Below are 21,580 nucleotides of genomic sequence, written 5' to 3'. Positions count from 1 at the left end.
CATGCTTCTGGGGACCTGGGTTCAAGCCCTGCCACAGCAAATGGTGGAATTCAAATTCAATTAAAAATCTGGAATTAAGTAAGAATTTAATGATGACCATGGATCCATTGTTGATTGTTGGGGAAAACCCATCTGATTCATTAATGCCCTTTAGGGAAGGAAACTGCCATCCTTACCCGGTCTGGCCTACATGTGACTCCAGACCTTCAGCAATGATTGACCCATCTCTGGGCAGTTAAGGGTGCGCAATAAATGTTGGCCTGGGTAGTGACACCCTCATCTTGCGAATTAACTAAAAAAAAAGTTGGGTCTCCTTATTTAAGGAAGGATATTACTACATTGGAGGCAATTCTGAGGAGATTTACCAGATTGATATCTGGAATGGTCAGTTTGTCTTATGAGGAAATGTTAGACAGATTGGGCTGGTTTTCCGGGGGTTTGGAACAACAAAAGGAGACCTGATTGCAGTGTAAAAAAAATGCCCCTCAGTCTTTATTTTTAATCTTTCTCCTCTCACCTTAAAAATATGCCCCCTAGTCTAGAAATCCCCCACCCTAGGGAAAAAACATCAGCCATCCACCTTACCTATGCCCTTTGTGATTTTTATAAACCTCTATAAAATCATCCTTCAACCTCCTTTGCTCCAGTGAAAAAAGTCCCAGCTTATCCAAACCCTCCTCAAACCCAACTCATACCCTTCATTCACAGCAAACAGCCTAGTTCTGAAGAAGGGTCCAGACCCGAAACATCAGCTTTCCTGCTCCTCTGATGCTGCCTGGCCTGTTGTGTTCATCCAGCTCCACACCTTGTCATAACATCCTGGTAAATCTCTGGTGGGCCAATAGGCAAGGAGTCCAGAACTAGAGGGGCATAGGTTTAAGGTGAGAGAGGAAAGATTTAAAAGGGACCTAAAGAGCGATGTTTTCACGCAGAGGGTGGTGCGTGTATGGGACGAGCCGCCAGAGGGAGTGGTGGAGGCTGGTACGATAGCAAGGTTTGAGAGACATCTTGATAGATGGATGAATAGGCAAGGAATAGAGGGATACAGACTGCATCAAGGCAAAAGATTTTTAGCTTAGAAAGGCATTCTGTGTTGGCGCATTCTTGACGGGCCGAAGGTCCTGTACCTGAGCTGCGCTGTTTTTTGTTCTATACAGAGTTGAGAAGCTTTATGAGCTGGTTCCAATTTGCTTCCTGGTAGCCAGAGCCTGATGCTACAGTGTGACTGTTACAAAGGAAAATTGAATAGGAATTTAGCTATCTGCAATGGTACATACTGGGAGAAAAGCTTTGTGAAAAGTCAAGCAGTTTTACATGTTAATTTGGGAATTATACCTCCAGGTCAGCCTTTACAAGCAAATATTTTGACTGCAGTCCCAACAGCAAGTGTATTCCCTCTTCTATATCACCGTGAGACACTATCGAAGCTTTGCATTTTACACGCATCAGGACAGAATGGCAAGAATGCCACATCTCGAAGGGAACAATTTATGTTCCATGAGACAATAATGCGATGATTAGTTGGCAAGTTGACTCTGATTAGGTTGACTCTGATTGCCTTGGAGAATTCGTTCACCATGGAACAGTTATGCTCAAACTTTAGCTTAAATCCAACAAAAGGCAAGTTGATCCTGATTGGTTTGAACTGTTGCCATGTAGAATATCCCATTAATGTTCCCTAAACTGCTGCCTGGTTGGAAAATTCACAATGCCTGGACATGTTCTTTCTGTTTGCAGAGGATATGGTTTTTGCATCTGTTTTCTCTCAGGAAAAGGAGAATATTGTAGAAGAGAAGACTGAGTTACGGGCTATTAGAATTGAAAGGATTGAGGTTAGTAAGGAGAAGGTGTTATCAATTCTAGAAGGTGTGAAGGTAGATAAATCCCCTGGGCTGGATGGAATTTTTCCAAGGATTCTCTGGGAAGCTAGGGAGGAGCCTTTGGCCTTGATCTTTGAGTCCTCATTGTCTACAGGTTTAGTACCAGAGAACTGGAGGATTGCAAATGTTGTGTCCTTGTTCAAGATGGGCAGTAGAGATGCCCCAAGTAATTATACACCAGTGAGCCTTACGTCTGTTGTAGAAAAAGTTTTGGAAGAGATTATAAGAGATAGGATTTATAATCATTTAGCAAGCAACAATTTGATTGGAGATAGTCAGCATGGATTCGTTAAGGGCAAGTTGTGTCTCACAAACCTCATTGAGTTTTTTGAGAAGGTGACCAAGCATGTGGATGAGGGAAGGGTAGTTGACGTGGTGTACATAGACTTCATTAAAGCCTTTGATAAGGTTCCACTTGGTAGGTTATTGGAGAAAATGCATAGGTATGGAATTGAGGGAGATTTAGCAGTTTAGATTAGAAACTGGCTTTCTGTAAGAAGGCAACGAGTGGTGGATGATGGAAAATATTCAGCCTGGAGTCCAGTTACTAGTGGTGTGCCTCAAGGATCTGTTTTAGGACCACCACTGCTTGTCATCTTTATAAATGACTTGGACGCAGGCATTGGTGGATGGGTTAGTAAGTTTGCAGATGACACTAAAGTTGGTGGAGTGGTGGACAGTCTGGAAGAATGTTGCAGGGAGACTTGGATAAACTGCAGAATTGGACTGAAAGGTGGCAAATGGAGTTCAATGCAGATAAATGTGAGGTGGTTCACTTTGGGAAGAATAATAGGAAGGCAGAATACTGGGTCAGTGGTAAGATTCTTAGTAGTGTGGATGTGCAGAGGGATCTTGGTGTCCATGTACATAGATCCCTGTAAGTTGCCACCCAGGTTGATAGCGCTGTTTAGGCTTACGGTGTGTTAAGTTTTTATTGGGAGAGGGATTGAGTTCCGGAGCCGTGATGTCATGCTGCAACTGTACAAAACGCTAGTGCGGCCTCACTTGGAATATTGTGTAAAGTTCTGGTCGCCCCATTATATGAAGGATATGGAGGCATTGGAAAAGGTGCAGAGGAGATTTACCAGGATGTTGCCTGGTCTGGAGCGAAGATCTTATGAGGAAAGGCTGAGGGACTGAGGTCTGTTCTCATTGGAGAGAAGGAGGCTAAGAGGGGATTTAATAGAGACGTACAAGATGATCAGAGGATTAGATAGGGTGGACAGTGAGAGCCTTTTTCCTAGGATGATGACGTTGGCTTGTAGGAGGGGGCATAGCTACAAATTGAGGGGTGATAGATTTAAGACAGATGTCAGAGGCAGGTTCTTTACTCAGAGAGTGGTAAGGGCATGGAACGCCCTGCCTGCCAGTGTAGTTAACTCAGCCACATTAGGGGCATTTAAACAGTCCTTGGATAAGCATATGGATGACAAAGGTATGGTGTAGGGGATGGGCTGAGATTAGTTCACAGGACGGCGCAACATCTAGGGCCGAAGGGCTGTTCTGCGCTGTATTGTTCTGTGTTCTATGTGTAGCTTTTAGTTGCTAAGCCGAATTGGTTTTGGTTGTATCTGGGTTCTAGCCTGGTCTGGCTGTTGGTTCATGTATAATGGAGACCTGACCTCAAGCCACAACATCCTTCTGACGACACAGAGCCTGAAGTGACACCCTAGTTGTTGGTGCGGACCTGGGTGAACTGGAATCGAGAGCAATGAAGGAGTGAGCGTTGTAGTTGCAACTTTGCAATTTTGGATCCGTTATTCCTCAAACATGCAGGTGGCCACTTGGCTGACAATTCTAGTGCTGGTTCCTTGACAGATCTGTCTGATGTATGTAACTGTTTTCCATTGGCTCTTTCCCATCCCTCTGCAAATTTTTCCCATTCCCCTGTTGCAAGTTCTAATTGAAACTGCTTCTGGCATTAAGGCATCACATTCCAGACCTCAACAACATCTCATCTGCGGAAATTCTCCACGTCTCCCTCTCTCTGGTTCTTCTACCAATTCTCTTCATGCTGTGTCCCTCTGTGCATGAACCACAAAAAGTTGGTTTGCAGGTGCAGCAAGTAATTAACAAGGCAAATGGAACATTGTCCTTTATTGATAGAGGGATTGATTTTAAAAATGGGGAGGTTATCCTGCAAAAACATAAGCTGCTGGGAAAGCTCAGCAGGTCTGGCAGCATCCGTGAAGGAAAAAACAGAGCTAGAGTTTTGGGTCCGGTGACCCTTCTTCAAAACAGTTCTGAGGAAGGGTCACCAGACCTGAAATGTTAACTGTTTTTTTTCTTCACAGATGCTGCCAGACCTGCTGAGCTTTCCCAGCAGCTTCTGTTTTTGTTCCTGATTGACAGCATTTGCAGTTCTTTTGGTCTTTACGAGGTAATGCTGCAGCTGTATAGGGTCCTGGTGAGGCCTCACTTGGAGTATTGTGTTCAGTTTTGGTCTTCTGACTTGAGAAAGGATGGACTGGTGGTGGAGGGGGTGCAGAGAGAGGTTCACCAGGTTGATTCAGGAATTGAAAGGGTTGGCTTATGAGGAGAGATTGAGTAGACTGGGTCTATACACCCATTGGAATTTAGAAGAATGAGCGAGGGATCTTATAGAAACATATAAAATTATGAAGGGAATAGATAAGATAGAAGCAGGGGGCTTGTTTCCACTGGTGGGTGAAATGAGAATGAAGGGGCATAGCCTCAAAATAAAGGGAAGCAGATTTAGGACTGAGGTGAGGAGGAACTTCTTCACCCAAAGGGTTGTGAATCTGTGGAATTCCCTGCCCAGTGAAGCAGTTGAGGTTACCTCAGCGATAGGGCTTTTAAAGCAGTAAAGGGATTAAGGGTTGTGGTGAGTGGGTGGGTAAGCGAAGCAGAGTCTATGAAAAGATCAGCCATGATCTTGTTGAATGGCGGAGCAGGATTGAGGGGCCAAATAGAAGTTATAGAATTCCCCACAGTGTGGAAACAGGCCCTTTGGCCTAACAAGTCCACACTGAACCTCAGAGCATCCCACCCAGACCCACCCCCTATAATCTACACCTCCCTGAATGCTATGGGCAATTTTGTATGGCCAATCCACCTCCCCTAGCCTGCAATCAACCTTTTGACTGTGGGAGGAAATTGGAGCACCCGGAGGAAATCCACGCAGACACGGGGAACAAAACTTTCACAAAACTCCATGCAAACTCCACACAGACAGTTGCCTGGGACTGGAATTGAGCCCAGGTTCCTGGCGCTCTGTAGCAGCAGCGCTAACCACTGAGCCACTGTGATGGCCCACTCTCGCTCCTATTTCTTATGTTTTTATGTTCACCCACCCTCCTGCATTTGGAAATGGTTCCTCCTTCTATCAAAATGCCTCATGATTTTGAACACCCTGATTAAATCTTCCCTCGAAATTTCTATGTTCTGAGGAGAAGGATCCCAGCATCCCCTCATTCGCTTGAATGCCCTCGGCCCTGGGACTCTCTCCAAGGTCCTTGATGTCCTTCCTAAAGTGCAGGGCCCTACAATTGGATGCTGTACTCTTACAGGGATTTAAAAAGGTTCTGCATACCTTTCAAGCTTCAGTGCCTCTTGACTTGAATAAGGGTTTGGAAGAACTGGTTACAACATTGATTGACGATGCAAAGCTTGGTCATAAAGTAAAGTTGTGTAGAAGCACAAAGGAAGCTACAAGAAGATATTAATTGGTTCGCTAAGGATCTGGGGAGGCAAGGGCCTAGCGGTATTATCACTAGACTATTAATCCAGAATCTGAACTAATGTTCCGGGGACCCAGCTACAAATCTTGCTAAAGCAGATGGTGGAATTTGAATTCGTTGAAGAATCTGGAATTAAGGGTCTAACCTTTGACCACATATCTGCTGCCCTTGACCTTCTAGATGGAAGTGGTCGTGGGTTTGGAAGGTGCTGTTTGAGGAGCTTTGGTGAATTTCTGCAGTGCATCTTGTAGACGGTGCTCACTGCTGCGACTGAGTATCAGCAGTGGTGGGAATGGATGTTTGTGGATGTGGTGCCAGTCAAATGAGGGCTGGCTTACTCTGGATGGTGTTGAGCTTCTTGTGTGTTGTTGAAGCTGCACCCGTTTTATGTTTCTGGTCAATGGTAACCCCCAGGATGTTGATAGTGGGGTGGTTTAGTGATGGTAACACCATTCAATGTCAAGGAGCAGCAGTTAGATTTGAGGAATGATCAAAATGCGTGGGAAGCAATTCAGAAAAGGTTTCCCAGAAATTTACCTGGAATGGGCAGGTTCCTTTACAAGGAAAGGTTCTACAGGCTACTCCTGTATTCACGAGAGTTTAGAGTAATATGAGATGATGGGGTTGGCGTCATTGAAACATTGATTGAAATATATAAGATCTTGAGGGGATTTGACTGGGTGATGTGGAGAGGATGTTGCTTCTTATGAGAGAATATAGAATAAGGGAACTTTGTTAAAAAGATAAAGCATTGTACATTTAAAACTGAGATGAAATTGCAGTTATTGTCTGAGGCTTATCCATCTTTGGAACTCTTCTCCTTTCTCAAAAGGTGGTGGGAAACACACTTCTCGAATGTTTTTATGCTACAGGCAGATAGGTTGTTGTCAAGCAAAAACGATGAAAGGCCATTGAGGTAATCCGGAAATGTAGATTTGAGGTTACACTTAGATTATCCACTACTGTCCCTCCGACAGTGTCTGCTCCCTCAGCACTGTCCCTCCAACAGTGCGGCGCTCTCTCAGCGCTGTCCCTCCAACAGTGCGGCGCTCTCTCAGCGCTGTCCCTCCGACAGTGCGGCGCTCCCTCGGCACTGACCCTCCGACAGTGCGGCGCTCCCTCGGCACTGACCCTCCGACAGTGCGGCGCTCCCTCGGCACTGACCCTCCGACAGTGCGGCGCTCCCTCGGCACTGACCCTCCGACAGTGCGGAGCTCCCTCGGCACTGACCCTCCGACAGTGCGGCGCTCCCTCGGCACTGACCCTCCGACAGTGCGGCGCTCCCTCAGCACTGACCCTCCGACAGTGCGGCGCTCCCTCAGCACTGTCCCTCCGACAGTGTCCTCTCCCTCAGCACTGACCCTCCAACAGTGCAGCGCTCCCTCAGCACTGACCCTCCAACAGTGCAGCGCTCCCTCAGCACTGACCCTCCAACAGTGCAGCATTCAGTAAGCACTTACTCTCCGACAGTGCGGCACTCGCTCAGCACTGTTCCTCTGACAGTGTCTGCTCCCTCAGCACTGACCCTCCAACAGTGCGACGCTCCCTCAGCACTGACCCTCCAACAGTGCAGCATTCAGTAAGCACTGACTCTCCGACAGTGCGGCGCTCTCTCAGCACTGTCCCTCCGACAGTGCGGCGCTCCCTCGGGACTGACCCTCCGACAGTGCGGCACTCCCTCAGCACTGACCCTCCGACAGTGCGGCGCTGCCTCAGTACTGACCCTCTGACAGTGCGGTGCTCCCTCAGTACTGACCCTCCGACAGTGCGGCGCTCCCTCAGCACTGACCCTCCGACAGTGCGGCGCTCCCCCAGCACTGTCCCTCCGACAGTGTCTGCTCCCTCAGCACTGTCCCTCCAACAGTGCGGCGCTCTCTCAGCGCTGTCCCTCCGACAGTGCGGCGCTCCCTCGGCACTGACCCTCCAACAGTGCGGCACTCCCTCGGCACTGACCCTCCAACAGTGCGGCGCTCCCTCAGCACTGACCCTCCGACAGTGCGGCGCTGCCTCAGTACTGACCCTCCGACAGTGCGGCGCTCCTCAGTACTGACCCTCCGACAGTGCGGCGCTCCCTCAGCACTGACCCTCCGACAGTGTGGTGCTCCCTCGGCATTGACCCTCCGACAGTGCGGTGCTCCCTCAGCATTGACCCTCCGACAGTGCCCACTCCCTCAGCACTGACCCTCCGACAGTGCCCACTCCCTCAGCAGTGACCCTCTGAAAGTGCCCGCTCCCTCAGCACTGACCCTCCGACAGTACCCACTCCCTCAGCACTGACCCTCCGACAGTGCGGCACTCCCTCAGCAATGACCCTCTGACAGTGCCCACTCCCTCAGCACTGACCCTCCGACAGTGTGGTGCTCCCTCAGCACTGACCCTCTGAATTGCAGCCAATGCAGAGCCAGCAGTTGGATTTGTGGATTGAATCAGCAGGATGGTAGGGATCATGTTCCCCGATCATTGTTTCCAAGGTCAGGCCACAACCTTCACTCTAATACAAAGCAGAACAATGCTGGTCTGCAGTGAAGGAAGGATATGATCCAGAGGACATGTCCACCTGGAATTTAAATGGCAGCGTGATGTTTATGACAGATGGAGAATGAGTGATAGAACTGCTGAACTTTGTGATGATTCCGAATTCCTCCTGGATCGCCTTGGCCTCCCTAGAATGGACATTCAGGACACCAATGGGAACAAAATTCAGACAGATTCATATTTTGAGCAATTCGTGATTACTAGTTATGGAGACATAGAGTTATGCAACATGGAAACAGTCCCTTTGGCCCAACCAGTCCATGTTGTGTAGAAGCACAAAGGAAGCTACAAGAAGATATTAATCCATGTTGACCACAATCCCAAACTAAACTAGCCCCACCTGCCTGCGCTTGGCCCATATCCCTCCAAACGTTTCTTATTCATTTACTTGTCAAGATGTTTTTTAAGTGTTGTAACTGTACACACATCCGCCACATCTTCCGGAAGGTCTTTCCACACACGAACCACTCTCTGTGTGTTTAAAAAAAAATTGCCCTTCATGCCCTTTTTAAAATCTTTCTCCTCTCACCTTAAAAATATGCCCCTTAGTTTTGACACCCCCCACCCTAGAGGGAAAAAAGATCCTGGTTATTCACCTCATCTATGCCCCTCATGATTTATAAATCTCGATAAGGTTCGCCCTCAACCTCCTACGCTCCAGTGAAAAAAGTCCCAGCCTATCCAGCATCTCCATAAAACTCAATCCCTCCATTCCCAACAACATCCTGGGAAATCTCTTCTGAACCCTCTCCAGCTTAATAATGTCCTTCTTATAACAGGGTGACCAGAACTGGACACAGTGCTCCAGAAGAGACCTCACCAACTTGTACCACCTCTGCATGATGTCCCAACTCCTGTACTCAAAGGTCTGAGCAATGAAGTCAAGCGTGCTAAACACCTTTACCGCCTGGTCAGAGTCATTGAGTCATACAGTACTGAAACAGACCCTTCAGCCCAACCAGTCCGTGCTGACCATGATCCCAAAATAGACTAAATTTACACTGCTGCATTTGACCCAAATCCCTCCAAACCTTTCCTATTCGTACAGTTATCCAAATGTCTTTTAAATGAGAGACAGCAGGAACTGCAGAAGCTGGAGAATCCGAGATGACAAGGTGTACAGCTGGATGAACACAGCAGGCCAAGCAGCATCAGAGGAGCAGGAAGACTGACATTTCGGGCCTAGATGAAGTGTCTAGGCCTGAAACATCAGCTTTCATGCTCCTAAGATGCTGCTTGGCCTGCAGTGTTCATCCAGCTCTACTCTGTCTTTTAAATTAGTTGTTATTTCTATCTACAAAGAGTCCACTGGTATTTTAAAAGAAGTCATACATCCAATTAATAAATGACACAACAAAATTTCACATGTTTAGGGAAGGTAATAGCCTACTGGTATTATCGATGGATTGTTAAACAAGAGGCCCAGGTGGTGTTCAGGGGACCTGTGCTAAAATACCAGCCACAGCAGATGGTGAAATTTGAATTCAATACAAATCTGGAATTAAAAGTCTAATGAAAATCATGAATCAATTGTTGGAAAAACCCATCGAGTTCACTAATGACCTTACCTGAACTGGGCCTGCACATGACTCCAGACCCATATCAATGTGGTTGACTCTTAACTGCCTCTGGGAAATTAGAGATGGGCAATGAATGCTGGCCTAGCCAGGGATGATATCATCGTGTGAATTAATTTTAAAAAGGTTTATTGCAAGAAATGACAATAAACTATAGACTAAACACTGCATTTGCAGAAGAGTAACGCTAATCAATGATGCAGTTGACGTGCATTTAGAGTCCGTGCAGCTTTCAATAAGTTCACTTTTCTCCGTTTCATCAAGGACTTGATCAGAATGACCAATCCAGCCTGTAACTGTGTTATCAGAGAGTTTCCTAACCTCACATAAGATAGTGCCGCGCTGTCGGAGGGTCAGTGCTGAGGGAGCGCTGCACCATCGGATGGTCAGTGCTGAGGGAGCGCTGCGCCATTGGACGGTCAGTGCTGAGGGAGTGCTGCACTGTCGGAGGGTCAGTACAGAGGGAGTGGGCACTGTCGGAGGGTCAGTGCCAAGGGAGCGCCGCACTGTCAGAGGGTCAGTGCTGAGGGAGTGGGCACTGTCGGAAGGTCAGTGCTGAGGGAGCGCTGCGCTGTCGGAGGGTCAGTGCTGAGGGAGTGGGCACTGTCGGAAGGTCAGTGCTGAGGGAGCGCTGCGCTGTCGGAGGGTCAGTGCTGAGGGAGCACCGTGCTGTCGGAGGGTGTGAGGGAATACCCCCCACATGTCCCTGGATGGGGTCAGCTCCAATAACACTCAAGAAACTTGATACCATCCAGGACAAAGCAGCCCCTGCTTCGATCAGCACCACATCCACAAACATCCCACTCCCTCCCCCCACTGACGCTCAGTCGCAGCAGTGTGTACCATCTACAAGACGCCCTGCAGCAACTCACCGAGGCCCCTTAGACAGCACCTTCCAAACCCACCACCACTTCCATCCAGAAGGACAAGGGGCAGCAGATACATGGGAACACCACCCCCTGCACGTTCCCCTCCGAGCCACTCCCCATCCCGACTGGGAAATATATCGGCTGTTCCTTCAGTGTCGCTGGGTCAGAATTCTGGAATTCCCTCCCTAAGGAGCATTGTGGGTCTCCCCACACCACACGGACTGCAGTGGTCCAAGAACCTTCTCAAGGGGCAACTGGGGTCAGGCAATAAATGCTGGGCCCAGCCAGCAACACCCGTTCCCACAGGTGGATTAAATAAAAAGGCTTTTTCCTCCCCTTGTTTTCAGATTCCTCCATTGTAAAGCCGACATAACTTTTTATGTTCTGATTAAATTGGGAAAAGGACAGGTGTGTAACCAAGCTCTGCGCTTTTAAAAGCAAGTTACTGGAATGCATTGTGTGTGGTGTTTAAACTGTTGCTTTGCTCCCACAGTGTGGGACGATGGAGGGGGAGATGTTTGCAGCCCTCTGGGAGGGGTTGGGGTGTTGGGGGGAGCATGTAAGTGCAGGGTGAAATCCAGCTGGCAGCTTCATGGGTCGGTGCGATGGTCTCCAGTCGTGGACGCTAAAGGCTAATTAACAACTCAGGCTGGTCAGAGCGGGTAACCAGACAGCTTGTGGATGTGGACAATACAAGGAGAAGCCTTTGGACTGCAGGAAGGGCAGGTGTGTGTGTGTATGTGTATGTGCTTGTGTGCGTCTTGCTCCCCCCTCCACCTCACTCGCTGATACAGTTAGAAATGAAAGTATAGCTTGCCAATTTTCTTCTCCAGTCTCATGCAGTTCAAGGGTGTCACTGGCTGAGCCAGCATTTATTACCCACATTGCTGTGGGTCTGGAGTCACATGTAGGCCAGACCAATGAGGACAATAAACAGTTTTCTTCCCTGAAGGAACATGAGTGAGTCAGATGTTTTTTTTTCCTGACAATCGTTTCATTGAATTTCATTGAATAGGTTCCCAGAACATTACCCAGGTTTCTCAGGTTTAGTGGTCTAATGATAATACCACTAGGTCATTGACTCCCATGAGAGGATACTGAATGTTCACCTAAATGCCTTAACTGTCCCAGGTAACTAACGCAGAAAACTGCACGGCCTAATTATTTCCCCAGGCTTCAACTCATTCAGTGCTCCATTATCTGTTACAGTTTCTTACAGAGCCACAGATTCTATCATTCATTCTCTGTATCAAAGTCCCACAGGTTGCTGGCCCATAGCTGTTTAAATTGCTGGCCTCATTGTTCATGGGAATAAGACTATCGCAGACTTGAGGGTGTCTTGGTGATATCTCTGGAGAGGTGTTGTGTCTCTCTCAGCCTCTGCTGCTCCAACATCAGAGCAGATATTGGTTTAGAATGAATCTCCCCCTCCCGTTGCTCCCCATCCCCCAGTCCCATCTCTTTCATTCCAGCCTGGGATTAGATCCGTACAAGAATGACCTGGCTGATGGAATGCAGGAGATGACTGTTGAGGAATTGGGTTCTTGTCCGAGTTCACCTCCTGCTCACAGACACATGGTGTGACATGTGAAAAGAGAACCAACAGACAAACAAATGTGCACACACAGTCTCGCTTTTACAGTCACACTCTCCCCCACGTAGCCATGCTGCCACAGCCCTCCACAACACAAACACATTCTCTCACGTGCACACTATCATATGTGCACGCTCGCATGCACTCTCTCGTGCACGTACACTCGTGCAATCTCACACTCACACACATTTTCAAACATGTAGTCTTGCACACACAGTCTCATAAACACACTGTCTCATGCACATAGGTGCACACATAAGCACTCTCATACATGCACAAGCTCTCACAAGCACACTTTTGCACATATGCACAATCTTGCACACTCTTGTGCACATGCACACATACACACACACACCCCCTCAAATGCATAAACACTTACACACAGACACACTGCCAAACATGAACACGCTATACGCATACACACACTCCAATGCACACACACTCTTGACACATACTGACACTCTTGCATACTCTAACATGCATATGGCCACACCCTTATGCACTCTTTCACACGTACATACTCGGATCTGCACACGTGTACTGTCTTGCACTACCAACCATTGTCTTGTGTACACAGTCTCTCACATGTGCAGTCTTACACACACACACACACACACACACACACACACACATTCTGGCACAGACCTGCACATATGCTTTCTCACATACACTTGTACATTCTCACTTGTATTCTTACACTCATTCTCTCACATGCACACTCTCATACATACACACTTACACATGCAGACAATCACATGCACTCACATCAGGGCTCACACTCATTCTTTCATACTCATGCACATACACACGCACATTCACATGCACTCTCTTGCACATGCATGGTCTTATGCACTCTCACGTATGCTCCCGCTCGTGTGTTCACACTCACGTGCACACAAATTCACACAATGACACACAAACTCTTGCACACATTCTCGCACACGCTGTTGCACGTTCTCATGCACGTGTACGCACACACACACTCATATACACACATTCTCACTCAAACACAATCTTATGCACTTGTTTATGCACACTTACGTGCACACACCCTCACACATGTGCATTGTCACACATGACTGCACAAGCACACACTTACACACACTCACACTCATACTCACATGCACGTACTCAGGCACACACTCTAGTATGTGCATGTGCTCTCTCACACAAGCACAACCTTATTCATTCTCACACACATTCACACTCATGAGTGCATGCACTTACACAATTGTGCACACACAACACTCATACACGTACACACACTAATGCACACGCAATCACACATGCACACACTTATGCACAGCACACATCACACATGTGTACACTCATGCAAACTCTTGCATGCACACACTCTCACACATGCACACTTACACACTGGTATGTACATATTTTCAAGCACACACTAACACACACACTATTCATGCACACACACACACACTTACAAAATGAACTCTCACACACTCTTGTGCACACATTCTTAGTCACAAAGTCTCGCAAGTGCACGCAGATGCACACACTCTGAGTCAGAGCCTCCTACACCGAGTCATAGTCACTCTCACTCAAAAAAAAGAGAGCCCGTTCCTTTCTCAGTATTTGTGCAATCTAGCTGTTGGAGTGTGATTTTGCCTGGTAGGTCAGGGCACTGAGGAGATTTTCCTCTGCCCTGCTGCTGTCTGTGCCCAGGATATCTTTCAATGCCAGCCAGGAGGGACATTGTTACTCAATCCTGATCCTGTCCCTCTTACTATCAAATGCCAGAATCCAATCTCTTTCCACCTTCACAAGGTGCTCCTTTCTGATGACACCCCTATCCCTGGACCCTTGAACCCACAGATTGTTCTGCCTCTTTGTCCAATGGTAATAGTTCTTTAATCTTGTAAGGACCAGACTGTAGCTGTCCCATCGTCGTTGATTGTTCCACCATTTCCTCTCCCCCTCCTTTTTTGATTTGATCTATTCTTGTCACACGTACCCAAGAACAGTGAAAAGTTTTGTTTTGCATGCAGTACAAACACATCATACCATACAGAATGCGTTAGGGAAACAGAACGGAGCGAGGAATACAGTGTTACTGCTGCAGAGAAGGTGCAGAGAGAGTGAGATGAACATTAAATTTGAAATTTCAGAGGTCCATTTAGAATTCCAGTAACAGCAGGGAAGAAGCTGTTCTTGAACCTGTTGGTAAGTGTGTTTAAGCTTTTGTATCTTCTGCCTGACAAGAGGATGGAAGAGATTATAACTGGGGGTCTTTGATGATGTTGGCAGCCTTCCTGCTCAAGTGTAGATGGAGTCAGTGGATGGAATGTTGGTTTGTTTGATGGTCTGGGCTATGTTCACAACTCCCTGTAGTTTCTTATTGTCCTGAGCAGAGCAGTTGCTGTACCAGGCCATGATGCATCTGGATAGAATGCTTTCTACAGTACATCTACAAAAATTAGTAAGAATCTTCATGGGTATGCTGAATTTCCTTCAGGAAGTAGGGGGTAGTCACAGGTCTTTCCAGTGTTTGTGACAGGGAGGGGCAGTATTAATTCCTCAGACCAATGCAAGTCTTTTCTTTTCAAGAAAGAAAAGAGTGGTATGGCTGCTTTATTGTGTTTGTTTTGTGGGATCTTGCTGTGCATGAATGGACTCCTGCTTTCTCCAGCTGCCTGGGCACAAACTGCTCTCTGGAATGTGTTTCATTGATGGTAAATTCTCCTGGGACTTAGGTTCCTAGGAAACAAATGGAGGAGTAGTACATTTTCTGAAGAAGGGCCTAAGCCCAAAACGTCAGTCTTCCAGCTCCTCTGATGCTGCTGGGCCTGCTGTGTTCATCCAGCTCCACACCTTGTTACCTTGAGCAGTAGTACCGTTTGGTCCATCATTCCTGGAGCTGCACAGAAATTCCTTGTGGATCTGATCAGATTGTCTCCTGAACTCCTCTTTCCCAGACAAAAACCTCAAACCCTGCAATGATTTTAAAACAAGACAAACTTGGCCTCAAGTATATTCAATGTGCCAGCCTTCGCTGCTTGCTGTGCTTCATAATTTTCAAAGATTGATGATCTCTAAAGAGAAAAAAAATCTTCGTCATCTCCACCTTAATACGGGGCCCCTTATTTTTAAACACTCATATGTCTACATCTATACGACCCAACATGTCCAGGCAAATCCCCGTCAGAATCTTAACATATTTTAGGGGAGGTGAAGGCCTAGTGGTATCATCGCCAGGCTGGATGAACACAGCAGGCCGAGCAGGAAAGCTGACATTTCGGGCCTAGACCCTTCATCAGAATTTCTGGATGCTATGTCCATCCAGCTCCACACCTTGTTATCTCGGGTTCTGCATCATCTGCAGTTTTTATTATCCCTGATACTATCTAGAGAGACCCAGTAAGTGTTCTGGGGCAGTGCTGAATTTAAGTAAAAATCAGTATTGCTGGTCAAAGTCAGTTATTGTTTGATAGAAAACTCACCAGGCTCATTAATGTCCTTCAGGATAAGAAATCTACTATCATTACCTGGTCTGGGCCTACATGTGACTCCAGTCTGTACAGCAATGGTGGTTGACTCTTAACTGCCCTCTGGACAATTAGGAAAGGGCTATAAATGCAAGAGAACAAAGTGTGGAGCTGGATGAACACAGCAGGCCAAGCAGCATCTCAGGAGCACAAAAGCTGACGTTTCGGGCCTAGACCTTCATCAGACGCTATAAATGCAGACTCATTCAGCTATGCTCACCTGCTTCTATGAATGCAATTTAAAATAATAGTAAGATCAATTTACTTCCAGCAGCTCAGTGTTTAACACTGCTGCTTCACAGCACCAGGAGCTTGGGTTCAATTCCAACCTTGGGCTACTCTGAACAGCATCCTGCCTCCCCATAACCCTGCATTTCCCATGGCTAACCCACCCAGCCTGCGTACTATACAATGGGGCAATTTAGCATGGCCATTCCACCCTGACCTGAATATCTTCGGACTGCAGGAGGAATCTCCCACAGCTGTGGGGAGAACATGCAACTCTTTCGTTGGTCCCATAATTAAACAAGAACCATGACGGCTTTGTACCGAGTGAAACTTATAGGCTGTTTCTTCAGTCCAGCTTCCAAAATTTGGACAGCCCCGTCTGCCAGGCCATTGGATGACGGGTGGTATGGAACTGTCCTCATATGTTGAAACCTATTTGGCTTTTAAGAAGTAACCAAATTCCTCATCATCTGTGACCAACACTTCCAGACTCTGTGTGTTGCAAAAGATGTGCGTAGGTTTTCTGTCATCGCCCCAGTGTTTGATGAATGTGCCCTATGCATGTCCAACTTTAAGTGGGCCTCCACAGGACTGTGAACATTGAGCCCATGAAGAACCTCCATTGTGTAACTGAGTCCAAGGTATACATGGCCATACCCACGGACGTGGGGGGAGCGGCTGGTGGTAACTTTCATCCTCATTGGCACTCTGGGCACTGCCCCACCGTGTCTATGTCTGCATCCAATCCTGGCCACCAGATGTAACTTCTCACCAACATCTGCATTTTGGAGACCCCTGGCGGGGTTTCAGCCAGTGACCTTTGCTGGGGACCATTGCTCTTGCTCCCTGTAACAATACGCCGGCCCCCATCTCTCTCCAGGTCCAAAAAGGTTTTAGTTCCAGTTGTGACGGCCTTTGGCTCCCCCCATGAGCACCAACTGTGTTGGTTTGGAAAGGGCTGGATCTTTGTGTCCAATGTCCGACACTTTTAGCTGTGATGGTGTGTGTCTCCAGAAAATTTAATATCATTACAGACTCCTTTATTGGGGGTGCTACCGGTGGTCTACCTACTAATGGGAGGTGGCTCAATGTATCTGCACTTAGCACTCAGCCTCCCAGACAGTGTTCTAACTTGTAACTATGAGCAGTCATGATTAGGTAAGACTCTGGACTCTGTAGGAGCAATTGGTCTCTAATTGTTCTCAGTAGTAGCAATTGATCTCTAATTGCCCTGAAGTATGTGCATTACACCACAATAGCAACAATTGACCTCTAATTGTCCTCAAATATGTGCATGAACCTCAGCAGGAGCAATTGATCTCTCATTGTCCTCAGGCATGTGTGTTTTTTGTATCCCAGCACCAGCAATTGATCTCTGAATGTCCCCAGCATTATCTCAGTTCTCCTCATCAGGCTCCTGATACCCGTGAAGACATTAGGAGCAGTGTAAGATAAGTGCCGCACAAGAAGGACAAAGTAGTAACTGAGTTATTTTCTTTTCTTTTGTCTCCCTCTGTACCCCCGAAGCAGCAGAGACCGCTGAAGCAGTCCCTGAGCAGCTCGCTGTGCCGGGAGTCTCACTGGAAATGCCTGGTCCTGACCCTCCTGATGTATGGCTGCTTTGGCGTGGTGACCTGGTGCCACCTGTCCAAAGTGACCAGGCTGGCCTTCAACAAGCCCTACGGCCGTGAGTCGATGATCTACCACGAGAGCCCATGCTCCAGCGGCTATGTCTACATCCCCCTGGCCTTCCTCATGATGCTCTATGTGGTCTACCTGGTGGAGTGCTGGCACTGCTATGGCAAGAGTGAGATGCAGCACAAGGTGGATGTCAACAGCGTGTATGAGAGGGTGCAGCGCCTCCAGCAGGCCACCCCCTGCATCTGGTGGAAGGCCATCAGCTACCATTACATCCGTCGGACCCGGCAAGTCACGCGTTACCGCAACGGTGACGCCTACACCACCACACAGGTCTACCACGAGCGGGTCAACACCCACCTGGCCGAGTCCGAGTTTGACTACTCGCGGCACGGGGTCCGGGATGTGTCCAAGGAGCTGCTGGGCCTGGGCGACTACCCGGCAACCAAACTCCGCTTCACCAAGTGCTTCAGCTTCGCCAGCGCCGAGTCTGAGACCGCGTACCTGACCCAGCGGGCCCACTTCTTCAGCCAGAATGAGGGCCTGGACGACTACATGGAGGCCCGCGAGGGCATGCACCTGAAGAATGTTGACTTCAAGGAGCACATGTTGGCCTTCTCCGACCCCAAGAACCCGCCCTGGTATGTCTCCCGCTATGTCTTCTGGACGCTGTCCTTCCTGGTGCTGTCATGGCCGCTCAGAGTGCTGGTGGAGTACCGCACAGCCAGCGTGCACTACCACGTGGAGAAGCTCTTTGGCCTGGATGAGGGGCTGCTGGTCATCACCCCCGAGGAGTCCGGCCTATACGGGCAAAGGGTCACCCGGGTCAACACCATTGACATGACCGAGCTGGAGTGGCACATCCGCTCCAACCAACAGCTGGTGCCCAGCTACTCAGAGGCCATGCTGATGGAGGCCTCCTCTGGTGGCGGCAGGCCTCGGCCACCCTCCTCCGCCGCTGCCCCATACCCCCAGAGGTGCCAGCGTTGCCGCCGGACGGTCAGCAGCTCCTCGCTGCCCTCGGCCCGTGAGCCATGCGCCCGCCTGCCCTTCAGCCGCAGCCGCCTCTCGCTAGGCCGGATCCAAGGCCCAGGGCGGGCCTGCCTCTTCCGGAGCCTGAGCGGAGGGCGTTTCGTCGAGGTGCCGGGGTCGGGGGTCAGGGCAGACGATGAGGAAGAGGAGGAGGGAGAGGACGAGCCGCCATCTTACCAGGACGCCATCTACTTCCCGCGCCTCATCGTGCACGCAGGCAGCGGTTGCCAGGGGCACCAGCCCCGGCAACAGGAAAGCCTAGGCTCAGGCTCAGGGCCTGACACTCCATTATGAACTTTCACCTCCCAACGACTGTTGACAACTGATCCACGTCACATCCCTCAAAAATGTACTTCTCCACCGACAACCAAGCCCCATCCATACCCCTCAACTAGTTTATATCTCACTACACGAGCACACAAAGGGGGAAAAACTGTCAAAACAAAACCAAAAACAAAAAAAGGCGCGTCTCCGCCATTGGGGCCCCTCCCCCGCCACGTGTTCTCACACTCCAAGATGGTGGCTGTTTTCACTCAAGGGCAGCAGCCAGAGACATGGTCAAGGGAAGGTTTTCCCCATCACCGCAAACCCCCCACCCCCTGCCCCAAGCCTCACACTGAGTTCCAGTTTCGGTGAACCTCCAGTGTTGAGCCCTTAGGGAGGTGTTGGAGAGTAGAGGAAGAGGGGATGGAGGGGAGAAAGGATGAGGGGTTGCAGACCTCAGTTACCAGAATGCCTCTTCTCCCTCCCTCGCCCGGGCAACGCTGGCACCTCTGGGGGTATGGGGCAGCGGCGGAGGAAGGTGGCCGAGGCCTGCCGCCGCCGGAGGAGGCCTCCATCAAAGACAAACTCGGCAAGTTGCTGTTGGCCATTTGGCCCGCCCTTCCTGCTGTGCCCATGCAATGCCAAGTTTTGGTGGGCATGCTTTAGCTCCACTCTCCCCCACCTCAGTTCCTTGAGAGGTGCCTGTCCCAGCCTTACTCAATGGGAGGGAGAGAATTCCAAAGATTGGCCACCCTCCGTCCCTCCCCTCAATCCAAAATGGTTTGACCCTTGTCCTGAAACTGGGGCCTCCACGCACCCCCCAACGCTGGGGAAATGATGTCCTAACCCCTCACTGAAATGTTGTGTATCTCCACCTGATTGCCTCCCTTTCCCTCACACGCCTCTGACTCTGTCCATTCCCCTTTATGCCCCAGGGATCGCTCGGTTGAATTTTCACTGCCCACTTCTGTAAGGCAGTTGCAATCCTTCCTTAAATGAGGAGACTGAAACTGTGCACAACAATGGCTATAGGGTCCAATACAATAACAGCAGAGAGTCCTTCTTTAGTGTTATGAACCGATTATCCCATCGTGATGAAAGGCTACCGTGCAGCGTGGTTTCCCGATCTGCATATTAACCTCGTGGTGTGTCATACACAGACGCCAAGGGCCCACCACCCTAATTTCCCATTTGTGGTATAATGCGCTTTTCTACCCTCCTGAACTTAGTGATCCAAGTCACACAGGGTTCCACGGCATCATAGTCCACTCATGGACCCCACCTGACCGCACGGATTCCCTCTCCCCTCCTCTTAGCATCCTCCCTGCCAGCCGATGCTTTTCGAGTCTTACTGTTGAGCAGCCGTAACCGTCCAAGTCATCTCACAACGGATTGGGCAAAGGCAGGAATATCATCGTCATAGAATCCCAATGGTGTGGAAGGAGGCCCTTTGGCCCAACACGTCCACACCCACCTTTGCAGCATCCCACCCAGACCGATCTCCCTATAACCTGCCTAACCTGCACATCCCTGGGCACTTTGGGACAGTTTAGCACGGCCAACCCACCCTAACCCGCACATCCCTGGGCACTATGGGACAATTTAGCACGGCCAATCCACCCTAACCTACACATCCCTGTGCACTATAGGACAATTTAGCACGGCCAATCCACCCTAACCCGCACATCCCTGGGCACTACAGGACAATTTAGCACGTCCAATCCACCCTAACCCGCACATCCCTGGGCACTATAGGACAATTTAGCACGGCCAACCCACCCTAACCTGCACATCCCTGGACACTATGGGGCAATTTAGCACGGCCAATCCACCCTAACCTGCACATCCCTGGGCACTATGGGACAATTTAGCACGGCCAATCCACCCTAACCCGCACATCCCTGGACACTATGGGGCAATTTAGCACGGCCAATCCACCCTAACCCGCACATCCCTGGACACTATGGGACAATTTAGCACGGCCAATCCACCCTAACCCGCACATCCCTGGGCACTATGGGACAATTTAGCACGGCCAATCCACCCTAACCCGCACATCCCTGGACACTATGGGGCAATTTAGCACGGCCAATCCACCCTAACCCGCACATCCCTGGGCACTATGGGACAATTTAGCACGGCCAATCCACCCTAACCCGCACATCCCTGGACACTATGGGGCAATTTAGCACGGCCAATCCACCCTAACCCGCACATCCCTGGACACTATGGGACAATTTATCACGGCCAATCCACCCTAACCCGCACATCCCTGGACACTATGGGACAATTTAGCACGGCCAATCCACCCTAACCTGCACATCCCTGGGCACTACAGGACAATTTAGCACGGCCAATCCACCCTAACCCGCACATCCCTGGGCACTATGGGACAATTTAGCGCGGCCAATCCACCCTAACCCGCACATCCCTGGGCACTATGGGACAATTTAGCACGGCCAATCCACCCTAACCCGCACATTCCTGGACACTATGGGACAATTTAGCACGGCCAATCCACCCTAACCCGCACATCCCTGGGCACTATGGGACAATTTAGCACGGCCAACCCACCCTAACCCGCACATCCCTGGACACTATGGGACAATTTAGCACGGCCAATCCACCCTAACCCGCACATCCCTGGGCACTATGGGACAATTTAGCACGGCCAATCCACCCTAACCCGCACATCTCTGTGCACTATGGGACAATTTAGCACGGCCAATCCACCCTAACCCGCACATCTCTGTGCA

At 49.3% G+C, this 21,580-nt stretch overlaps 1 protein-coding gene across 5 annotated transcripts in view; it reads left to right on the top strand.

Moving 5' to 3' along the window:
* LOC125449397 (transmembrane protein 151B-like) overlaps window positions 1-20,793 on the top strand; it is a 97,821-nt gene extending 77,028 nt beyond the window's left edge. For 4 of the 5 annotated variants that reach the window (XM_059641631.1, XM_059641630.1, XM_048525167.2 and 1 more), the window contains 2 exons: window positions 17,418-18,428; window positions 19,392-20,793. In XM_059641631.1, the coding sequence (XP_059497614.1) occupies window positions 17,418-18,428; window positions 19,392-19,490 (1,110 nt within the window). In that variant the 3' untranslated portion in view covers window positions 19,491-20,793. The remainder of the gene's footprint in view (window positions 1-17,417; window positions 18,429-19,391) is intronic. The other variant, XM_048525168.2, reaches the window with a different exon arrangement.
* The last annotated feature ends 787 nt before the right edge of the window (window positions 20,794-21,580 follow it).

This window comes from Stegostoma tigrinum, chromosome 42, assembly GCF_030684315.1.
Source record: "Stegostoma tigrinum isolate sSteTig4 chromosome 42, sSteTig4.hap1, whole genome shotgun sequence".
NCBI lineage: Eukaryota > Metazoa > Chordata > Chondrichthyes > Orectolobiformes > Stegostomatidae > Stegostoma > Stegostoma tigrinum.
This window is presented reverse-complemented; position numbering and strand designations above follow the sequence as displayed.